This window comes from Neoarius graeffei, chromosome 12 (assembly GCF_027579695.1).
Source record: "Neoarius graeffei isolate fNeoGra1 chromosome 12, fNeoGra1.pri, whole genome shotgun sequence".
Classification (NCBI taxonomy): Eukaryota; Metazoa; Chordata; class Actinopteri; order Siluriformes; family Ariidae; genus Neoarius; species Neoarius graeffei.
This window is the reverse complement of record NC_083580.1, coordinates 39,253,515-39,278,120: the sequence shown is the minus strand read 5'-3', so window position 1 is coordinate 39,278,120 and position 24,606 is coordinate 39,253,515. Positions and strand designations below refer to the sequence as shown.

Here is a 24,606-nt window from a genome sequence, read left to right as displayed (position 1 = left end):
TGGGTGAACAACGTTCATGCACCCTGCAGTGAAGTTTAAGTTAGTAACAAGAAGTGTTTAGCGTCTATCGACCCTTCTAATAGTGGCATATAAAGACGCGCCGTTTTGTAGGTTACAGTGCCAAGTGAGGGAGAGCCTGACTAGCTTTTGCAAGTTGGCTAGTCGTTCTTGGATTCGTCCTGCCGTGAGTTTCCTGACAGTTCCCTGCCAATAGAGACTGCTCCACGACTCCAGCGGCTGTGAAAAGCTAAGTGAATGCCAGAGAGGAGTAGCCTAATTTGATTTTGTATTGCTATTTAGCTGACACATGTTTTGTGTAGAGACTCTTACTTTGAGTGCAAGCTACAGATTGCCTCCGGCTAAAACAGATACAGAGCAACTTGCTATTTGTTTCGTTACTTTGCTACATGCTACGAACTAAATCACCAGAGCATTTTTTTTTGTAGAAACTCCTGCAGACTGGATTGCCAAAAATATTTTTTTTGTTTCGAGCTGAGGATTTCTTCATTTTGGACTGAGCAGTTTTTTTTTTGACTGAGTTATTGCTTGGGCGGCACGGTGGTGTAGTGGTTAGCGCTGTCGCCTCACAGCAAGAAGTTCCGGGTTCAAGCCCCGTGGCCGGCGAGGGCCTTTCTGTGCGGAGTTTGCATGTTCTCCCCGTGTCCGTGTGGGTTTCCCCCACAGCCCAAAGACATGCACGTTAGGTTAACTAGTGACTCTAATACCCTGTCCACACTAGGGATTTTGTACCGATACGATACTACTTTCGTACCGCAACCCCTGTCCACACTAGCAACTATACCAGTACTGTAGCGGTATAACTGTATCGGTATGCAACCCACAAATGTATGGGTTTCATATCGGTACTGTAGCGCTTCGTTGTAGTGTGGACAGATGAAGAGGTTCTGTATCGATACAAATATAATGCGCATGCGAAAACGAAACAACCGTGGAGGTACATGGAGTAGAGAAAGGGGAAGGGGGGAGGAAGAAAGGAGGGGGGGAGGAAGAAAGGGGAAAAGGGAGAGAAAGGGAGGGGAAGAGAAGGAAAGAGGGAGAAAGGGAGATTCGTTTTCTTTGTTTCTTTCTCAACTGCCTCGCGCGTTTTATATGATTCTACTGAATAAATGACCACTAGAAATACAGACTGTACATTGACAACAAAAAGCACACACACATTGTTTCATCTGCCATATTCTCGGAAGGAAGTTACTCGGTAACCACGGAAACATTTCGCACACATGCATTTCAACTACCGTGAAAGAAAACCACAAACATTTCTCGCTAGTGTGGACAGATGCACTAAACTGTACCGGTATACTTTGTATCGATACAGTTATACCACTATCGTACCGGTATATATGTGAACACAGCATAAATTGACTGTAGGTGTGAATGTGAGTGTGAATGGTTGTCTGTGTCTACTGGTATGTGTCAGCCCTGTGATGACCTGGCGACTTGTCCAGGGTGTACCCCGCCTTTCACCCATAGTCAGCTGGGATAGGCTCCAGCTTGCCTGCGACCCTGTAGGACAGGATAAAGCGGCTAGAGATAATGAGATGAGAGATGAGATGAGTTATTGCTTTTGGGCTGCAGAAAAGCAATAGTTGGATCTGACCAGCCATTTCTATGGGTAACCATTGCCTTTGTTTGCAGTAGGATAACTGTCATTTAAGTTTAAGGCTGTAGAGACTCTTTAAAGTAATGTGACGGATGAATGATATTCATTTCATCACCAATGTGTGTGATTGTTGAGATTCATTGAGCAGTGTTGCAACATTGAACTGAACGAGTGTATTTTGAGAGTTAACTGAATTTTATTTACTATATTAAGTTAGCATTATCTGAGCGCTCAGTAGTTACAGGTTGGTTAATGAGAGTGTTAAACCTAAGGGAAGAGTGAACGCAAAGATTACTTTTTATTTCTTTTCAAAAATGTTTTATGTCATCCCATTTAGTTTTACTTGACCACTTTAGTATAATAAATTAGTGTAAATTCGCTAGTTCTCAAGAATTGCTTTCTGTTGTCTAGTTATTTATGCTGGGATTTTGGAACATCTCTGAGGGAGAGACGTCTCATCCTCTGCCAATAGTATAATACAGCTTTGTGAAAGCACAGGGTTAGTTACCACTCACATTTGCGCCTGTGTTCTGCCCTTTAGATACTTACCGTGACACATAGCCTACACATTCTAGGGCCTAAGCTGTGCATTTCCTCTAGTGGAGGTAAAATAGACTTGAGGCTTGGGGGTTGAGGACACAGATCCTTTAGGTTCCAGTCACCCAGAGAAGCAGTAATTTCACCCCTACTAGGCAGGTGTTGATTCCACCTGCCACATATTGGCGTCCACGAACAGGATCAATTCCTTACAAAATCACAGTTTGATACATCATGGAAGACATGGAAGAATTAAGAAAGCAATTTGAAGATCTGCAAGCAAAGGTTACAGAGCAGACAGCTAAACTAGGTGAACAGGCAGCACTGCTTGATCAAGCTAGACAAGACCAAAGAGAAGCACTGTCAATGGCAAAGGCAGTTATTGAACAGCAGACAAAAACACCGTCAACCTTGTATATTCCAAGAGAGAAGAAATGCTCTGACTTTACGGGCAGTCCAGCCCAGGGTGAACCATGTGTAGAGGAGTGGATAGCATCCATGAAATCCTGCTTTAAGATTGCTAGGGTCCCTGAGGAAGATAAGATCAAGTTGCTAAGACAGCACCTGAAAGTTAAGTGAAGATACCACTGATGTACAGGGAGTCTTTGATGTCCTTGAGAAGACATATGGCGATAAGGTCCCCATTGGTACTCGCCTTAAAGAGTTTTATGATAGGATGCAGTTGGCGGGTGAAAAAATACGAGCATATGCCTATGACCTACAGGAAAAACTGCTTAAATTGAATTGCAGAGACCCAGGGTGTATTCAAGATTCTGACAAAATGCTAAAAGAGCAATTTGTGCTTGGGCTTAGAGATGATTTCTTACGCCGGGAAACAAAGAGACAAGAAAAGGAGCAACCAGCTCGGGCTTTCCTTGACCTTATGCATGCTTCCATTACTTGGTCTGAAGATGAAGAAACTCCTGCAGCTGGTGCAGCCAGGGGATCAGTGTGAGGAGCCGTTCATTCTACAACTGCTGAAGAGGAACCTTCCACACTGACCCTTAAGTCACTCCATGAAGCTATCCAAAGTCTCACCGCCCATCAGAAAGAGCTTTTTAAAGTGGTTCATGGCATGGAGCAGGCTGCAACACCAAGTAGACCAAGCAAGCCTCCATTGAGAGATGGTGAAGGAAGAGTTATCTGCTATACCTGCAACCAACCAGGTCACACAAGCCGCATGTGCCAGCAGGCTAATCAGCTGGAACACAGAGTGAAGATGGCATCGCGTACCACTGCAGACATACAGGCAAGCCCGCTTGAGGATAACACGGAAGGCCCTAGAAGCTTGACCTCTGCTGACATTAAAACAATGACTCAGACAAACAACCAAGGCTTGGCGTCCTCTCCAAATAGTGCTTTTGGAGATTGCTTCACCATTGATGTTTCGATAAACGAAGTAAAAACCAGTTGCCTTCTTGACACTGGTTCTGAGGTTACTACTATCTCTGAAAGCTATTTCAGGGAACATTTTGAGGGAACCGAATCTGCTCTGTCACCAGCTAAATGGGTTCACCTCATGACAGCTAATGGCATTGAAATCCCAGTTGTTGGGTGTTTAGAGGCAGATATTGAGTGCATGGGTAAGTTGTTGCGAGGTCATTGTGTTTTTGTGCTGAGGGACAGTTACAGTAGTGCCACTGAAAAGAAGACAATGCCTGGCATCTTAGGGATGAATGTCATTGGAGGGCTTAAAGGCTTGTTTACTGATTTCAAGGACATTAAGAAACTGAACCGAGGTGCATGCCATACTGGGGAGGCTAACTTGAGTCGTGTGCTGGCGACCATCCAAGAGGAGGACAAATGTGTGGGTCCTAATGGAAGAATCGGATATGTAAAAGTAGCTGGGAGACAGGCAGTTACCATTCCCCCACGCAGTGAAAAAGTAATAGAGGGCCACTGTAGGATATCCCCTAAAGTGAAATGTAAGGTGCTAGTCGAGGCATCTACTAGTGCGAGTCTCCTTCATGGTCTTCTAGTAGCAAATGTTCTAGCCCAAGCTGCTGGGGGTAAAGTTCCAGTACACTTGCTTAACTCAAATGAAAAATCTGTCACATTGTTCCCACGATCTAGAGTGGCAGAGTTGAGTAGGCCAGACAAGATTGTACAGAGGGAAGTGGTGACGTTGGAGGAAGGGAATGGAGGACTGTATGTTCGAGAGATCAGCCACAATGAAGTTCAGTCAGCAGGAGCAATTGGACCACTGTCTGTGCCCGTGCAAGCCAATCTTGAAGGGCTGACACCATCTCAGGTGCAGAAGTTAAACAATCTCTTGACCAAACACCAAGAGGTGTTCTCTCAGCATCACAATGATTTTGGATACACCACTATGGTGACCCATCATATTCAGACTGGAGTTGCAAGACCAATCAAACAGAGGCATCGTCGTGTGCCTCCGCACATTTTTCACGAGTTCAAAAAACATGTGCAGGACTTGGTTGCACAGGAACCAAGGAAAGTTGTAGCCCCTGGGCATCTCCTGCTGTGATTGTCATTAAGCGAGACAAGTCAGTACGATTCTGTTGTGATTACCGTAAATTGAATAGCGTTACATTGAAGGATGCTTACCCTTTGCCAAGAGTGGAGGAGTCACTCGATGCCCTCAGAAAAGCAAAACTGTTCTCATCCCTAGATTTGACAGCAGGCTACTTCCAGGTGGCAGTCCATGACGAAGATCAGGAAAAAACAGCTGTCACCATGCCATTTGGGCTATATCAGTGGACTCGCATGCCATTTGGCCTATGTAACACCCCTGGGACATTTCAGAGGCTTATGGAGGTTATTTTAGGTGATTTGGCATTTGATGTTCTACTGATATACCTTGATGACTTGCTGGTCTTTTCTAGCGACTTTGACAGTCATTGTGAGAAATTAGACCTAGTGTTTGGTCGCCTTAAGGAACATGGGCTCAAGCTGAAGCCGAGCAAGTGCTTCTTGTTGGAATCTGAAGTCAAATTCTTGGGCCATATCATGTCCACAGCAGGTGTTCAGGTGGACATGGAAAAGATCAGAGCACTTAAGGATTGGCCCGTCCCTGAGAATGCAAAAGATGTGAGGCAGGTTGTTGGATTTATGTCGTACTACAGACGATTTGTCACCAACTTTGCTCAACTGGCAAGGCCACTGCACGCTCTGATGGGGAAGTTTAAGAAAGAGAGTACTGGGCCGCCTGTCCCTTTTGTTTGGACCAAGGAGTGTCAGGTAGCTTTTGATAGCTTAAGGGAATGTCTCATGTCCCCTCCGGTACTTGCTTACCCAGATTTCTCCATTCCTTTCACTCTCACTACTGATAGGAGTTTTCTTGGATTAGGGGCTGTGCTTAGCCAGCATCAAGATGGGGTAGAGCGAGTTGTTGCATTTGTTAGTCGGGGTCTGAGGGGTTCAGAGTGAAATGACAAAAATTATAGCGCATTTAAGCTTGAACTGTTAGCCCTTAAATGGGCTGTCACAGAAAAATTCCATGACTTCTTAATGTACTCCAAGTTCACTGTCATAACAGATCATAACCCTCTCCGGTATCTCGAAAATGCTAACCTCGGTGCAGTAGAGCAGAGGTGGGTTGCTCAATTGACAGAATATGACTTTGAGGTGCACTATAAGCCTGGAAAAGAGAACACCAACGCAGACGTACTGTCTCGTATTCCTCAGATGCTAGGGCCAGAAATTGTTGACACTGGCAAAGACTTCCTGACATACAGGCTGACGAAGTACGTGCCTGCCTATGGCCTGGACAAGATGTAGACACAGTAGGGCCTGGTATGCGGGTGGCTAGTCAAGTTGCTGTGATGGCAAAGGTTTATGGGCATAGCTAGGAAGAACTCCAGCAACTCCAAGCGGATGATCCTGTTATAGGTCCGATGAAAGTTGTGGTTCAAAGGAATGACCGGCCCAATAAGCATGAACTGCAGGCAGTGACAACTGAGTTTAAAAAGTTGGCTTCGCAATGGGATAGGCTGAAGACACATCATGGCATCTTATTCCGTTGCATTTGTGACCCAAGGGACGGAGGGGAAGTGCATCAGCTGGTGTTACCGGAGTCCCTGCGACGGCATGTGTTCAGTATGGAGCATGAGCACGAGGGTCACTTCAGCGAGAAGAGTACTCTTGCATGGATGAGGCAGAGCTACTACTGGCCATCAATGAGCTGTGATGTCAAGGACTGGGAGAAACAGTGTAAACGATGTGCATTAGCTAAAGATGTTTTCCCAAAAATCTGAGCCCCAATGACATGCACCGATGTGACCACACCATTGGAGGTGCTGGCCATGGACTACACTCTCCTTGAGAGGTCAGTGGGGGGTTACAAAAATGTTTAAGTTTTAACTGACATGTTCACACGTTTCACCATTACTGTTCCAACTAAAGACCAGTCCGCAAAGACTACTGCGAGGGCTATTGTAAGACACTGGTTTGTGTATTATGGCTGCCCATCTAGGCTTCACTCAGATCAGGGGCGCAATTTTGAAGCAAGCGTCATTAAAGAACTTTGCCGCACTTATGGCATCTCCAAAAGTCGCACGAGCCCATATCACCCCCAGGGCAATGCTCAATGCGAACGATTCAATAGGACAATGCATGATATGCTTAGGACTCTTCAACCAGAAAAAAAAGCCAACTGGAAAGAGTATCTTCCTGAACTAGTGATGGCTTATAATAGCCACATCCACTCTTCAACTGGATACTCTCCTTTTTACCTTCTCTTTGGTAGGGATGCAAGATTGCCCCAAGATGTCTTGGGGGGAAAGGATTTGGAGCATAGTGACATTGACAACCTTGATGACTGAGTCCTTGATCATCATGAAAGGCTGAAAGTGGTGGCAGAGGCAGCCAGGGCATCTGCCCAGAATGCATCATGGCAGCACAAGTGGATCTATGACTGGACGTCACGTGCTGCCCTTGTCAGGCCAGGTGACTGAGTTCTACTCAGGAATCATAGAACAAGAGGAAGGAACAAGATTCAGGACAAATGGGAGTCAGGAACTTACTTAGTTGTCAAGCAAAACCACCCTGATCTGCCAGTGTTCACAGTCAAGCCGGAGACTGGTGGCACCCCCAAAGTAGTGCACCAAGATCAAATGAAGCACTGCACTTTTCAGATATCAGGTAGACAACACATTGCACCTAGTCATCAGAGGACTGAACCAAACTCAGATACTGATCCCGTAGATATATTTTACATTCCTCACCTACCTCAACATGCACCAACACTAGATGAGGGTATGGGGGGGGGGTGATCAAGGGGAACTACAGGGTGATGAGACGGGGGCAATTTCTGATGCTAGTTTGGGGGAGGTGTCAGGTCTTGGGGATATGTCAGGAGATGCAGATGATTCAGGGTCAGATAATGAATCTGTTGAAAGTAGACGCCCACAGAGAAGCACTAGGGGTCAAATACCTGTAAGATATCATGATGAATATGTTCTGGAATGATATGGATCATTTTTGATATTTGTTTCTTTATTTTGTTATTGTTTTGTATATCCTTATGTAAATCTATGCACCCAAGAAAAGGTCTTACCTGAAGGGTGGGGTTACTCAGACTCAGTTTGACCCCTAAATATCTGTTGTAATGACTGCCTGAACTCTACTATGATCTTGCAGGGTCCCTGGTGCCTGTGGAGGAGTCTCTGATATGGCAGGGTTTGAAAGGGGGGAATGTGACGGATGTCAAATGATTATTATTATTTAATTATTTTTCATCAATCGCCAATTGATAAGACAACCACAGAAGAAGAGTTGGGTCAGAGGTCAACAGGAAGTAGAAAGAGAGAGAAGTGCATGGGGAACGATGAGATGGATGTGTGTTTTCTTCTGGATTCTGTAAAGAGTGAGGGAATTTAGATGGGTGAACAACGTTCATGCACCCTGCAGTGAAGTTTAAGTTAGTAACAAGAAGTGTTTAGCGTCTATCGACCCTTCTAGTAGTGGCGTATAAAGATGCGTCGTTTTGTAGGTTATAGTGCCGAGTGAGGGAGAGCCTGACTAGCTTTTGCAAGTTGGCTAGTCGTTCCTGGATTCGTCCTGCCGTGAGTTTCCTGACAGTTCCCTGCCAATAGAGACTGCTCCACAACTCCAGCGGCTGTGAAAAGCTAAGTGAATGCCGGAGAGGAGTAGCCTAGTTTGATTTTGTGTTGCTATTTAGCCGACACACGTTTTGTGTAGAGACTCTTACTTTGAGTGCAAGCTACGGATTACCTCCGGCTAAAACAGATACAGAGCAACTTGCTATTTGTTTTGTTACTTTGCTATGTGCTATGGACTAAATCACCAGAGCATTTTTTTGTAGAAACTCCTGCAGACTGGATTGCAAAAAAATTTTTTGTTTCGAGCTGAGGATTTCTTCATTTTGGACTGAGCAGTTTTTTTTTTTTTTTGACTGAGTTATTGCTTTTGGGCTGCAGAAAAGCAATAGTTGGATCTGACCAGCCATTTCTATGGGTAACCATTGCCTTTGTTTGCAGTATGATAACTGTTCATTTAAGTTTAAGGCTGTAGAGACTCTTTAAAGTAATGCGACGGATGAATGATGTTCATTTCATCACCAATGTGTGTAATTGTTGAGATTCATTGAGCAGTGTTGCAACATTGAACTGAACGAGTGTATTTTGAGAGTTAACTGAATTTTATTTACTATATTAAGATAGCATTATCTGAGCGCTCAGTAGTTACAGGTTGGTTAATGAGAGTGTTAAACCTAAGGGAAGAGTGAACTCAAAGATTATTTTTTATTTCTTTTCAAAAATGTTTTATGTCATCCCATTTAGTTTTACTTGACCACTTTAGTATAATAAATCAGTGTAAATTCGCTAGTTCTCAAGAATTGCTTTCTGTTGTCTTGTTCTTTATGCTGGGATTTTGGAACATCTCTGAGGGAGGGACGTCTCATCCTCTGCCAATAGTATAATACAGCTTTGTGAAAGCACAGGGTAAGTTACCACTCACACTTGCGCCTGTGTTCTGCCCTTTAGATACTTACCGTGACACATAGCCTACACATTCTAGGGCCTAAGCTGTGCATTTCCCCTAGTGGAGGTAAAATAGACTTGAGGCTTGGGGGTTGAGGACACAGATCCTTTAGGTTCCAGTCACCCAGAGAAGCAGTAATTTCACCCCTACTAGGCAGGTGTTGATTCCACCTGTCACATCAGGAGACATACTTGGCCACTGAATCACTTTCACCCTGTTCTTCTTCAGAAATCCAACAGTGGCCTTAGATGTGTGTTTAGTCATGTTGGAAAAGTGCACAAGGGCATGGAGTGATGGTAGCATCTTCTCTTTCAATATAGAGCAATACATCAAATCAAATCAAGTTTATTTGTATAGCGCTTTTAACAATAAACATTGTCACAAAGCAGCTTTACAGAATTTGAACGACTTAAAACATGAGCTAATTTTATCCCTAATCTATCCCCAATGAGCAAGCCTGTGGCGACGGTGGCAAGGAAAAACTCCCTCAGATGACATGAGGAAGAAACCTCGAGAGGAACCAGACTCAAAAGGGAACCCATCCTCATTTGGGCAACAACAGACAGCCTGACTATAATATTAACAGTTTTAACAGGTATAACCCTCAACTGTCCTCATGGGGCCGTCGTTCACAGGAGCGGTGCGATAAAACTCCGACCAGACACAGGGCACCAGGATGGATCAAGCAGGTCCGAGGGGCAGAAGAGGCCAGCATCTCAATCCCAGGATCAACATGTAACTCAGAATTCATGATGCCATCAATGAAATGCAGCTCCCTGACACCAGCAGCACTCATGCAGCCCCACATAAGGACACTGCCACCACCATGTTTCACTGTAGGCACCATGCGTTTTTCTTTGTATTCCTCACCTTTGCGATGCCATACAATTTTGAAGCCATCAGTTCCAAAAACATTTATCATGGTCTCATCACTCCAGAGTATAGAGTCCCAGTAGTCTTCATCTTTGTCAGCATGGGCCCTGGCAAACTCTAGGCGGGCTTTTTTGTGCCTGGGCTTTAGAAGAGGCTTCTTTCGTGGACAGCATCCATGCATGTCATTCCTCTGCAGTGTATGCCGTATTGTGTCACGGGAAATAGTCACCCCAGTTTGGCTTTCTACTTCTTTAGATAACTGCAGTGAACTTGCATGCTGATTTTCTTCAACCCTTCTCATCAGAAGACGCTCCTGTCGAGGTGTTAACTTCCGTGGACGACCTGGACATCTCTGTGAGATGGTTGCGGTTCCATCTTTCTTACATTTTTGTACAACTTTTGCTACAGTAATCTGACTGATAAGTAAAGCTTTGCTGATCTTCTTGTAGCCGTCATCTTTGTGGTGTAAAGAAATTATTTTCTTTGGGGAATTCTGAAGAGACAAGTTGAGCATCACTCTCCATCCAGCATCCAGTCACCAAAAGAGGTCATTGTTGAAGAATGGAAAAAGATTGATGTTGCCAACTTGTTCATTTCATGCCTAGAAGACTTAGTACTGTCATTAAAAATCATGGAGGCCATACAAAGTACTAGATGCAGTAGTTTTTGTTGTGGGGTGTACTCATTTTTGCACCACCCTAATTTGAGTAAAACTGAAAAAATGTGGAATCTAAGTTATATTATTAACCTTACTTTCACGTTATAAGTTAAGCAGATGTTATATTAAACTTTGTCTTGTCATCATTTTGGAAATTGTTTGTGTTCATTGAGATAATTGTTTAAAATGTTACTTTTCAAACACACACACATATATATATATATATATATATATATATATATATATATATATATATATATATATATATATATATACACACACACACACACACACACACACACACACAGTATATTAAAAAATTTGTATTGCAAGATTATAACCTCAGATTTAGACTGAATATTATTATATTATATTATTAATTTTCACATTAGATAGTTAGGCAAAAACAAACATTAAACAGACGACTCACAAACACACCACATAGCAGTTGTAGCACATAAGTAGGCTCTGGAAGCTACTTTCTGACCAATCTCAGAATCTGTAGGCATATTTACAACAGATGTAACCCATGCAAACTTTTTCTCTCTAACCATTTAATTAGATGTCCTGCTTGTTCTAACTACATTTTAATAGTTTTTCATGCTGCACATGTGCAACTCTACAGCAAAAGCAGAATCTATTCATCAAGATCAAACTAATCATTTACCAAAAATCAGAACACCAGCCCCAGTAATTGATTCAGAGCATCTAAGGGCATCAGCAAAGGTTTTAAAATAGATGTTAATATAGCAATACCAAAGTGGTGGAATTGAACTGTTACCCCTCAAATTAGTTTATTGATTTTAATTAAATATCAATTAATTTAGATAATTAAGTATCACCTTGACTGACACAGTCAAGCAGAACAACAGCAATACAAACCTTTAGAGCATCAGATTTCAGTTTAGTATTAAAATTTTGGAGGAAAATAAAAGGAAAGTCATAAGGATGCAGAATTCCTGCATGATTTCATTTTCTTTTGTATGTCAGAGCTCTGCTATGTTGCAATGTGGCCTCGCCTTGGTGTGAAATATAAATTGTGCATATGACAGTGGGAGGGGTGTTTTGACAGACTGCGAGCCAGATTTCTCCCCAACCTTACATACCCCACGCTTGCCTAGTCGTAACTGAATCAAACAAACATGTGGGTATTAGACCAACGCTCTCACTCTCATGGTTTCTCCTTCTTGTCTTCCCCCTCCCTTCTTCATTTTTATGCAATTAATTAAGAGGGGAACCAATTAAGTCTTTGCAAAAGAGATAACAGCAGGCATGAGGAAAAAGACTTGAGGATAAAAAGCTGGAAAGCTATGGCCATGTTTCTCTACATCCCTTTTTTAAAGAGCTGTTAATGACAGACTCCAGAGCTGAAAAGCTCCCAGTGAGGCCAGGGAATTTTGCAAGATCTGAAACCCATATTTTCACACACACCACAATGACTGTACAATTCAGTAAAAGGCAAAAATGGACCCTCCTATGTCAAAGACTTCATTAAGCAATAACAGACTGAATGGCAACACAAGCTGCAATGTCAGCAAGAGTGCCCTTCATGTCACATTATTTGTTAAATATAAAAAGCAAACCTGAGTATTACGAAGAAAAAACAATGATACTGAGACTTGTTCACTGAGTATCGTATCAGTAGATAAGGAAGCTTATCAACTAATAAGGGTTCAATTGAACACCGATCATTTAAAAAACATTTAGGATGTATGAAGTACAAGGGGAGGCATATGCATGAGTTTTAATGCTGGAAATTTCAATTCAGCTTGTAAATGTCTACCAGAAGACTTGTTAATGTCTTACTTTTTGTAATGCATTACACTCAAAAATTTCTTGTGTCTTTAAAAGCTCTCAGTCTCTCACTGACTGGTGAAAAAGTATCAAAAAGTCTATTATTAGCTTCATGCAAAAGTCATCATTTTTGAACATTTCTTTGGCACTTGAATTTGAGCTGACTTTGAAGTACTGACTCTGAAGGTTTACACCAGGCTGGAGTACAGAGCTCATTTTAAAACTACACATCATGCTGTGGGTACTGGAAGCAAACCTGATAAACATGTGAATATATAGTATACTCACTAGCATATGGAGAGTTGGCAGCTGAGCCGTTGAGGAAGCTTGGTGAGCCACTCAGGTTGCTCATGGCCGTACTGCCATAGCCATTCATGCTGGTGGCCACGTTGCTGTAGCTACTCTGCTGCGGTGTGGAGCTCGGCACATAACTATGAGGAGACACGCTGCTTGTGTTTCGATTAAAGCCTGAGGCAAAGAGAATGAGAGAGATTCTTAAATAATATTCACAGAATATAATTTTAGTCATTTCCATTCATCAGGATTTATAAGAGCTGCTTTAATGCTATTGTGTGTTTATATTGTGTGTCTACGCTATGTGGCTAAAATTATGTGCACACCTGACCATCACACAATTGTATAGAATGTCTTTGAATGCTGTAATGTTACAATTTCTCTTCACTGCAACTAAGGGGCCCAAAAATGTTCCAGCATGACAATGACCCTGTGCACAAAGTGAGCTCCACGAAGACATGATTTGCCAACAGTGGTGCAGTAGAAATCAAGTGGCCTGTCTTCAACCACACTGAACACCTGAAAGAAGAATTGGAACATTGACTGCACCCAAGGCTTCCTTGCCCAACATGAGTATCTGACTTCACTAATACTCCTGTGGCTGAATGATCATAAATCCCCACAACCATGTTCCAAAATCTGAAATGGGATGTTCAACAAGCACCTGTGGGTGTGATGATCAGGTGTCCACAAACTTCTGGACATAGTGCATGTCTGTGTGGGTGTGTTTTCTTTTGCTGTACTGAGGATGGTGATAGCCCTTTTGTAACTATTATATATATATATATATATATATATATATATATATATATATATATATATACACTCACCGGCCACTTTATTAGGTACACCTGTCCAACTGCTTGTTAACACTTAATTTCTAATCAGCCAATCACATGGCGGCAACTCAGTGCATTTAGGCATGTAGACATGGTCAAGACAATCTCCTGCAGTTCAAACCGAGCATCAGTATGGGGAAGAAAGGTGATTTGAGTGACTTTGAACGTGGCATGGTTGTTGGTGCCAGAAGGGCTGGTCTGAGTATTTCAGAAACTGCTGATCTACTGGGATTTTCACGCACAACCATCTCTAGGGTTTACAGAGAATGGTCCGAAAAAGAAAAAATATCCAGTGAGCGGCAGTTCTGTGGGCGGAAATGCCTTGTTGATGCCAGAGGTCAGAGGAGAATGGCCAGACTGGTTCGAGCTGATAGAAAGGCAACAGTGACTCAAATAACCACCCGTTACAACCAAGGTAGGCAGAAGAGCATCTCTGAACGCACAGTACGTCGAACTTTGAGGCAGATGGGCTACAGCAGCAGAAGACCACACCGGGTGCCACTCCTTTCAGCTAAGAACAGGAAACTGAGGCTACAATTTGCACAAGCTCATCGAAATTGGACAATAGAAGATTGGAAAAACGTTGCCTGGTCTGATGAGTCTCGATTTCTGCTGCAACATTCGAATGGTAGGGTCAGAATTTGGCGTCAACAACATGAAAGCATGGATCCATCCTGCCTTGTATCAACGGTTCAGGCTGGTGGTGGTGGTGTAATGGTGTGGGGAATATTTTCTTGGCACTCTTTGGGCCCCTTGGTACCAATTGAGCAACGCCACAGCCTACCTGAGTATTGTTGCTGACCATGTCCATCCCTTTATGACCACAATGTACCCAACTTCTGATGGCTACTTTCAGCAGGATAATGTGCCATGTCATAAAGCTGGAATCATCTCAGACTGGTTTCTTGAACATGACAATGAGTTCACTGTACTCAAATGGCCTCCACAGTCACCAGATCTCAATCCAATAGAGCATCTTTGGGATGTGGTGGAACGGGAGATTCGCATCATGGATGTGCAGCCGACAAATCTGCGCCAACTGTGAGATGCCATCATGTCAATATGGACCAAACTCTCTGAGGAATGCTTCCAGCACCTTGTTGAATCTATGCCACGAAGAATTGAGGCAGTTCTGAAGGCAAAAGGGAGTCCAACCCGTTACTAGCATGGTGTACCTAATAAAGTGGCCGGTGAGTGTATATATATATATATATATATATATATGCTACACCAGATGGAAGGTGACTTCACTGCTGGGCTAACAGCACCGAGTCATGGGTTAGCTAGAATTAGCCTTCGTTGACACTACTGATGAATGCTACACTGGTTGGAAGGTGACTGCACTGCTGTGCTAACAACACTAAGTCATGGGTAAGCTAGCGTTGGCCTTCACTAACACTACTGATGAACACTACACTGGATGGAAGGTGACTGCACTGTCACACTAACAGTGCCAACTCACAGGAAAGCTTGTATTGGCCTTTGAGTATGCCGAGATGAAGAGAGTGTGTATGTATGATAATAAAAATATTGACTGGCTTTTTTGTGGTATATCAGATATATTCCATTCAGCTAACATGATACTGAACGAGTTGAAGATGAGTTCAGTATCATGCTAGCTGAATGGAAAATATCTGATATACCACTCAAAGCCAGCCAATATTATTTAAATAGAATAGAATAGAATACAAGAGATACAGGACACTTTTTCGATGGAATAAAAAACGTGTTCTATTCCCTTCTAGCGGATTTCATTCATTTGGTTTGAATGCATGCAATATTGTTAGCATATCGCTTATCCTATGTGTATTATGTCACTCTACCCAAAGGAGAATGAGTGTTGAATATGGTTTACGATATTGCATGGTTTTCAAGACAACATGATGTCACACATCAGAGACATAAAACTTCCGCACTAGTGAGCGACTGTGACAATTTGTAAACAAACATGGCTGCCAGGTTTGCTTTGTTAAATATGGAAGATTTTGAGAGAATTTTGAAAGAGGAAGACACGTTGAACACTCAAAAGGAAGGTGTCTGTATAATAATAATAATAATAATAATAATAATAATAATAATCATCATCATCATCATCATCATCATATTGGCTGGCTTTTTTTCATTATATGTCAGATATATTCCATTCAGCAAGCATGATATTGAATGACTCAAAGACTCATTCAATATCATGCTAGCTGAATGGAATATATCTGATATACCACTCCATGCCAACCAATATTATTTAAATATTTTCAGATATTATAATTTTAACTACAGTGAAACTAATTGGAAAAGGTATGTATGGTAGGTGATGAATAGATGAGGGTGAGGCTGTAACTTCTGATAATTTACAGGGTTCACAGTCCTGCACTTGGATTGGATTCTGTCTCACTTGAAAGAGAAGTTTAAAATGTCTGATGTCTGTGAAGGTTCTCAGTCATCCAGGTCATTGTAAACTGCAGGTCCGAAAGAAGGCAACCGGACTTGCTTGAAATTATTGAAGACGTTTCACCTCTCATCCAAAAGGCTTCTGCAGTTCTGTCTGACTAGTGGGGAGTTCCAGGTATTTATTCTCTAGGGGACCAAAAGCAACCCTAAGGAGTGTCGTTGAGGTCACATGGGTTGTTGACCCTCTCAGTCATCCTGTAGGTGTTAGACTCACTGAAGACCAGGTGTGAAAGGTGGTAGCAGCCTAGAGACTCATTAGGGTGATCTGTGGGTCATTGGATCTCTCTGCCATCATCTGAGCCCATGTTTAAATTAGACCGTATCAGTGGATCATCAGATTAACGTTTTTAAAACGATTAGTGTGCACACAGCAACACCAATACACGATTTGCGTGCACACAGCAACGCCAATACACGGATACGCTCGGCTCCGCAGGCATCCTGCGCTCCAAATCACTCCGCCCTGAACAGCGAGTGCCCTCTGGAGGGTGTGCACTCCGGCCTTGCGCAGCTCACAGAGCACGCGAGTGAAGTGCACAAGCTGTGATTCGGGACTGAGCCGCTGTGTGTGTGATCCCAGCGCATATCACTTACCACTTGCAAGTGGAAGGATGGCAAGCCTAAAGACAATCATAACTACACAATGGGCAGTATTTGCATCAGTATTTGCAGTATTTTCATACTTTTATACTCTTTAATGAAAGGTGATACAAGGCGGAAGTCCGCGCCGTTTTTCAGCAGTTGCGTCACATGACCAACGCCAGCGAATCAGGAAGGTGGATGTCACAGTGACGTTGTCCAATGACGACGCCAGCTAGAGCTCAGTACAGCGTATCCGTGTATCTCAATGTTTACACAGCACCGGAGCTGACACGATCTGGATTGAATACGTGGACGCTGGCGGATTCCCGTTTCCCGGCATTTCCAGGCGGTTTAATGTAAACGGACAGTGCATCCGTGAAGAAAACGAGACAGAGACGGTCTAATGTAAACTTGGCCTCAGTCATTGAAGTCAGCTGAGTCTTGGTGTGGATGTGTATTCAGTTTTCTGGGAAGTTTGCCAAGGACTGCATTGTAGGTCGCTGATAAGTGGTGTCTCAGACCACCTCCTCTGTTCAGTGATGGTCATTCCAGGTTGACAAAGATGGCTTCTTTTCCTCATATTTCAAAACACTGGTCTTCTCTGGCTAAAATGCATACATTGCAGTCCTGAAACAAGTGTCCTTTGTTATTGAGATGAAGATAGACTGCAGAGTCCTGGCCTGAGGAACTGCCAGTTGTTTCATTTCCCCACTGTAAAGTCTTCATTGCATTGAATTGCGTACACTACATTGTCCTGTTTGTGTCTGAAGCCTTAGCATCGAGGTCTACCGGAAACCCTCATACACAGACCAGTACCTACTCTTTGACTCTCACCACCCACTAGAGCACAAATTGGGGGTCATTAGGAGCTTACATCACAGGGCTCAACAATGGTAGAGGGAAATGAGAAGGAGCAAAAACAGAAGTGCGGGTAATCCAACTGGGTTTTTGTCCAGACCAGAAAAAGAAACATAACGGACAGGGAAGAAAACAGCAACAAACACAAGAACATTGTCATTCCCTACATTTCTGGACTATCTGAGAAACTCAGGAGGATCTTCTACAAACACAACATCCCTGTACACTTCAGACCCAGTAGCACTCTGAGGCAGAAATTGGTCCACCCTAAGGACAGAATACCCAGAAACAAACAGGACAATGTAGTGTACGCAATTCAATGCAGTGAGGAATGCACAGACCTGTACATTGGGGAAATGAAACAACCGCTTCACAAGTGCATGGCTCTACACAGGAGAGCCAGTTCCTCAGGCCAAGACTCTGCAGTCTATCTTCATCTCAATAAAAAAGGACAGTCATTTCAGGACTGCAATGTACACATTTTAGCCAGAGAAGACCGGTAGTTTGAAAGAGGAGTAAAATAAGCTATCCTCATCAATCTGGAACAACCATCACTGAACAGAGGAGGTGGTCTGAGACACCACTTATCAGCCACCTACGCAGTCCTTGGCACACTTCCCACAAAACTGAATACACATCCACCCCAAGACTTAGGACCTGTCCACACGGCAATGGATTCAGGTGAATCCAATACAATTGTTTATCATTTAGGCCTGACGTCCACACGGCACCGGCGTTTTGGGTGCCCCAAAACGCAATCTTTTGAGAACGGGTCCCAGAGTGGAAAGATCTGGCAACATTGCCGTTGCGAAGTCGTCTGGATGAGTAGAACGGATTTGTTTACGATGACGTCACAACCACATGTGCTTCACGCCGGGTAGAAGTGTAACGAACTCGATGCAAGTTGTCAACAAATCCTATAACTTGGTTCATGAAACGCGCTTACAAAATATTTTCACTGTGAATATTTATTGTGTAATGGTGCAAAGTGAGAGAGAGAGAGAGAGAGAGAGAGAGAGTGAGTGAGAGAGAGAGAGAGAGAGAGAGAGAGAGAGAGAATAGCCCTTAGGGCAGAGTCAATCCCACCAGCAAAAATAGGGAAAAAAAGGAGCGATCTCACCTCTTCAGATGTTGGTTTAAGTCCTACAATACATTCCTCAAAAAGGGCGTAGAAGAACAAGTTAATCCATCAACGTGTAGCATTCAATTTATTCCGGACCATTAAAGACGCTGCCTTCCGCGTAGAATCATACGTCATCCTCGCCGCCATATTGGATGGGTCAAAACGGAGAATAAAGATGCCTCATTCATGTGCTGCGTTTAACTGTACCAACAGGTTTGCCATCCAAACGAGATCACATGGGATTACCTTTCACAGGTGAGACTGGAAAAATACTTTTCATTATATTTGGTCATTATAATGTAATTTTACGAACAGATTTTTCTGACTTTGTGGCTAATATGAAGTCTCGCGCATAATAGTTTATGTGCATGCGTCCTTACTTCTTCTATTGTTCTGGTGTCTCCGAAGGGACCGTCTTACAGCGCCCCTAGAGGTGTGGCATGTGTATTGCATCGTTTTCAGCAAGCATTGCATTGCCATATGGACCTGATATTTTACTGATCGTTGCCCATGTGGATGCGATATTTTTTTAAATAACATCTCGTTGCCGTTGTCGTGTGGATGTAGCCTCAGTTGAAATGATTCACATGATGGCAGAGATAGCCAACGACCCACAGATCACCCGAATGACTCTCTAGGCTGGTAACATCATTCACACCCAGCCTCCAGTGACCCTAATACCTCCAGGATGACTGAGAGGGTCAATGACCCATGTGACCTCAATGACTCTTCTGAGGTTTGCGTTTGGTCCACTAGAGGATAAATACCTGAAACTCTCCACTAGTCAGACAGAACTGCAGAAGTCTTTTGTATGAGAGGTGAAACGTCTTCAAGAATTTCAAGCAAGTCCAGTTGCCTTCTTTTGGACCTACAGTTTAAAGTATCTTTTGTATAGAAGTGTCTATGAAATAAACATAAATGCAAATCGATTTAGAATAAGTTAGAGCTGAATATACAGCAGCATTAAAGAATATTAATATTGGTGTTAGTAAAGAGTAAGGGATATTAATGTTGTTAAGCTTCCAGTCAAACCAACCAGATTTCACTCCATTCAAAATAATTGTGACAAAGCTCTGTCAGAAATGTGGTAGAAAGTTGAGAAATCAAACAACTTGCACTCAGCACAATTGGACATAATTTGCAGTGGACATTTCAAAAGCCCTTGGACTCAATTCAAGGCTTAGCAGAGTTCCCAAGTTTCCAGTAATACTGAAGGATTGCAGCTCAGATGAACTCTACCCTATTCACCTGTTTCTAATTGGACAAATGCTTGCACAAAGGGGGAAGTGTCATGTATGTGTGTGTATGTGTGAGTCTTACCCTGATTGCCTCCTTGAGAGGACTCCGACACATTAACAGTGATTTGTCCAGTAAAGGAGTTCACCCCCATCATGCTGGCATGGACAGAGCTGTTGGTGAGCCCTGTTAGCTGATTGTGGTTACGTGGTACATTGTAGAGTGCCTCAGCTATGTCAGCAGCCCGCTTCAGTATGATCTCCTACACACACACACACAGAGTTTGATTCATCCACAAGTCCCTTCACAAAGTGTTTTATGTATGTTTTTTATATTCCAAAATAATTACTAACTAACTAACTAACTAACTAACTAACTAACTAACTAACTAACTAACAAATATATATATATATATATATATATATATATATATATATATATATATATATATATAGAGAGAGAGAGAGAGAGAGAGAGAGAGAGAGAGAGAGAGAGAGAGAGAGTTTAGAAATTGTAACTATTTACAATGACATCTTTATCTTGGCAGGTTGACACCAAGCCACCATTCCAGGCAAGGCTCATGTAACTTTGACAAATGTTCATTGGCATCAGAGGTGGAAAGCACCCACAAAAATTTTGAAGCAACACAGCTAATCTGATGAACTGATCACACCCTTGAATGATTGTTTTCAAATGTTTTCAAGATGACACACCCAGTCACTTTGACGTTTTACTACTAAACATTTCAAAATGACCTGGATGACTAAAAAACTTCATAGATTGGTGAATAAGAGCTGATAAAATGTTGTACCTGATTGTTATGAGGCATTCCATATAATGCCTCCACCAGATCTGCTGCTCTCTTCAAAATCACTTCCTAAACCCCAGGCAAAAGAAAGAAAGAAAATTTAGTAAAGAGAGAAAACTGACCACTTTTCCTTCCCCCTCAATTCATTCCTCATACATTTTCTTTGCATAATGTATGTCACCAACAGGAGTGGAGAGCTAGCTTTTGACCACAACTAAGCAACAAGTTCTTCCTTAAAGAGCAAAAAAGGGTCAAATTCCCATTTAATATCACCAAGGACAGGCGAAAAGCACAAAGCTGCTGCTTGCTCAATTGTTTTGTGTCTGTTGAAATGAATAAGTGCAGTATTTCAACAAAACATCTGGTTTGGATTGAAGCAGAGACAATGAGATGTATGTTCTGCAGAAAAGGTCAGCCAGTTCCTCAGAGCTGCACTGAAAGCAATTACTTGAGGAAACCAGTACACGGCTAACAGTCTGGATCACAGTCCTATTGCTATATGCCTAATCATAAACAATTACTGGACCAATGTGTTTTCAGCATTTCCTGAATCATGATGTGACTTAAAGCAATGTCTTCAGAGCATTAGTGATACTCCTGTCATAGTCTTCAGAATTTCTTGTTAATGCTGTTTGTGGTATGGCCTGAGTGTTGAGTGAATCAGTAACACGTTACAAAACTTTATGTAACAAAGGGGTAAAGCAAATTTAGCATTTAATCACAAAAGGAGAAAAAAGCAAAGCTACATTTATTACTTCTTCTTCTAGAAACAGTATGCAATGGAGTTCACTTGTTCTGTTACCACCATCATTTCTTGGTGTGTGAACAATAATTTTCACTGTTTTTCCCCTTAGTTCATGTATCTTCTGTGAGGTTTCTGTGAGGAGTTAATGTGGCAGTAAAAATTTGATAACCTTCTCACAACAAGGAGCTGTGAGAGCTGTATCAAAACATATTGCTTCTCGGCCAGCCCTAAGCTGATCACACACATGCACGCACGCACGTATGCATGCACAGAGAGAGAGAGAGAGAGCCAACAAGGATCAAGACAAGGAGGTCAGGCGAGCTATAATTTTTTTCTAGTGTGCTGCTGTCCAAGGTGCTAAATTCACTCAGTTACCACCTTTATGTTAACTTCTCCTTACTAACATAACATGTTGCTACCCGCTGGCACAGGGGTGGGGGTTACTCAGGTATGAGGTGATTAGTGTGGACCCCAGGTGGAACTCCAGAACATGTAAACTAAAGCATCAATCAGATCAGAAAAAATGAGAGTAGAGGAGTGGGTAGAGAGAGAATGTACTGTATGATGATGATCTGTTCATTCCTACACTAGCTATGCTAATCATTAGATGTGTTTAAGGAACAGGTTCATAAAATATAGTATTTTTATTTTTAATTCAAAATTATTTTCACAAAATAAAACAATCCAGCAATCTAGAGTCAAGTTGTATGTGTCGACAAAAGGTCTTGCCAGCCAAAGTGTTTTGCAAATGTTAAATTAATTTCTGAAATGTAAATAATGGTGTTTGCATTAAATATTGTTAGGTGAATATTTTAAAGGGCTTGCAACCAAATTGTGCCAACTAAGCACAAGCAGACACAAAGAGATGCAAGCACAGAGATATCCTCTGAATATTCCAAGAACTTCCTGGTGCTACTGAAGCATATTCAGTTCACAATACTGACATAAGACCAAACAGATTATTGAATTGCATCTCAAGGTCATAACTGTAGCATAATTTCAAGACATACTGTAACATTCATAATGCTGCCAAAACATTTCCCATCAGACAAAAGACAGGCAATCATTACATTATAGAAACATCCCTGTTGTCCTCTTTTATCATTTTCCCCACCTCAGCTAAGCATCAACACTTTTTAATGACCCTTAATGAACCAATATACAATCCTTTTGACAATTTTAGCTAATTCTATGACAATTCATTTTAGTCTCTTTGGACATTCATTCCACATTTGCATTAAAAACAAGCAGATAGAAACCAGCTGAATTTATAACAAGTCACAAATAGCTTTATCATCCCGGTGACTTTACTTTCTCTGCCTCTAATACACAAACACCAAATATAGCAGGAAGAAATAAAAGGAGAGGAAAATACGGTCTGTCCAGATGCTAGCATTAACACTTTATCAGACACAGGGGGAGCACAATATGTTTTGGCTTTCTGTTCTTATTCACTAACAAATCAATCATTATTTCATGCTTCATAAATACATTTAGGATATTATGAACTCATTTTATTTAAAAACAGCTTTTCTTTCAATTTCCAGTTCATAGTATATGATGTGCTAACAGAAGGCAATACTATGAAACTACACTTTTTAATGAACCCATGAATAACAGCTGAACAAATATTCCATTGCTAACAATCAGAAACAAGTATCTGACATCATGGTATGTGTGATCACATGCATGAATTTACAGGACACTGAGTGTAATACAAGATAGAAAATGCTTCCCTCATTTTAATCTCACTTTATAACTAACTTTAACAAAAGCAGCATGATATCATCAAACACACATCCTGTTAAAAAGAATATGACATCAGAAAATGAGAGGAGATTTGAAAAATGTGATAACATCACCAGGAATGACACATCAAGTGCTTTATATTTTAAGCTTTTAGTCATTCACACATAACAGCATTGTGTTTTAATGACTTTTTTTATGCCAGTACTGCATCATTATGCTCAAATTTGATTAATAATAGCTGTAAAAGTGCTGGTCATGTGCCCACTCGTACCCCCCCCCCCCCCCCCCCCCCCCCCCACACACACACACACACACACTAATCTGACCAAAAAAAGCCCTGAAACTGCCCAATGTGCATTAACTCCTTCGGTGGTGGTATGAATGCCCAATAAGCCATTCAGACTTCTGTCTCTCTCCTCTAATCCCCTTACATGGGCCACTACACCATCTGTCCTTCACTGTCTGCCACTCTGTTTGTGACACTGCCTCTGTTATGTATGGGTTGGTAATTAGTTAGTGAGGGTGTGTTTTTATAATGATTTTAAAATCCACTGACATTTGTGGCATTTCCTTAGAAAAGAATAAGATATATGAAGGCCCAGAATATGAGAGTTAAGGAATTGTGAAATTATAATTACATCATTATCTCAATAGCTTGTCCGAAGACTGAAAATTCATAAATATATTTTTCCCCATATGCAGAGGCACACAGTTGCTAAAATTACTTTCATCTGATTGGCAAGTTTAATTGACTTTGAATGTGGACCGTACATTTTCCAGTCTATGTTCTTGTGTCAAGTGTGTGTGTGTGTGTGTGTGTGTGTGTGTGTGTGTGTGTGTGTGTGTGTGTCCCATCCTGTATTTGAATTTGAATCAGGAGCAGTATGAATGAAGCTTGCAGCTGAAAAGTGAGTCCTGTCAACAAACTGTTATTACCTCAATAAAAAAAATAGAAATAAAAATAAATAAATAAATAAATAAATAAATAAATAAATAAAAAAATCAATGAACAGCACACTGTGTGTGTGTGTGTGTGTGTGTGTGTGTGTGTGTGTGTGTGTGTGTGTGTGCACGCGTGAACGAGAGAAAGATGCTGATGATGACAGCTGGGAGAGCTGCCAAAAAATGAGATAGATAAAAAAAGAGAGAGCGGGACAGATAGAGAGAAAGAAAGAGTGGGAAAGAGTAGACAAGCAGCATGGTACATCTCCCTATTTCTGACCTCTTCATTGTGTTTAGTGCTGATCTGAATGTCAGAGGTACTGAAATGATCTCTCCCTCTCACACACACACACACACACACACACACACACACACACACACACACACACACACACACACACACACACTATGACTCAATTACTAGTGGTGGAGCAATAATAAAGTCTGGGCAGCAACGGTTTCGATCGGCTGACCTGCTGGGAGGCACAAGCTGACTTCACCGTGACAGATCACCTCTTGGGTGCCTGTACTTA

General features: G+C 42.0%; 1 protein-coding gene across 3 annotated transcripts in view; it reads right to left on the bottom strand.

Annotated features, from left to right (window-relative positions):
* The window catches only part of ebf1b (EBF transcription factor 1b), a 295,483-nt gene that overhangs the window by 27,893 nt on the left and 242,984 nt on the right, over nucleotides 1-24,606 (bottom strand). For all 3 annotated transcript variants that reach the window (XM_060935874.1, XM_060935876.1, XM_060935875.1), the window contains exons 12-14: nucleotides 20,641-20,706; nucleotides 19,914-20,091; nucleotides 12,738-12,917 (exon numbers count right to left, since the gene is read on the bottom strand). In XM_060935874.1, coding sequence (XP_060791857.1) covers nucleotides 12,738-12,917; nucleotides 19,914-20,091; nucleotides 20,641-20,706 — 424 coding nt within the window. The remainder of the gene's footprint in view (nucleotides 1-12,737; nucleotides 12,918-19,913; nucleotides 20,092-20,640; nucleotides 20,707-24,606) is intronic.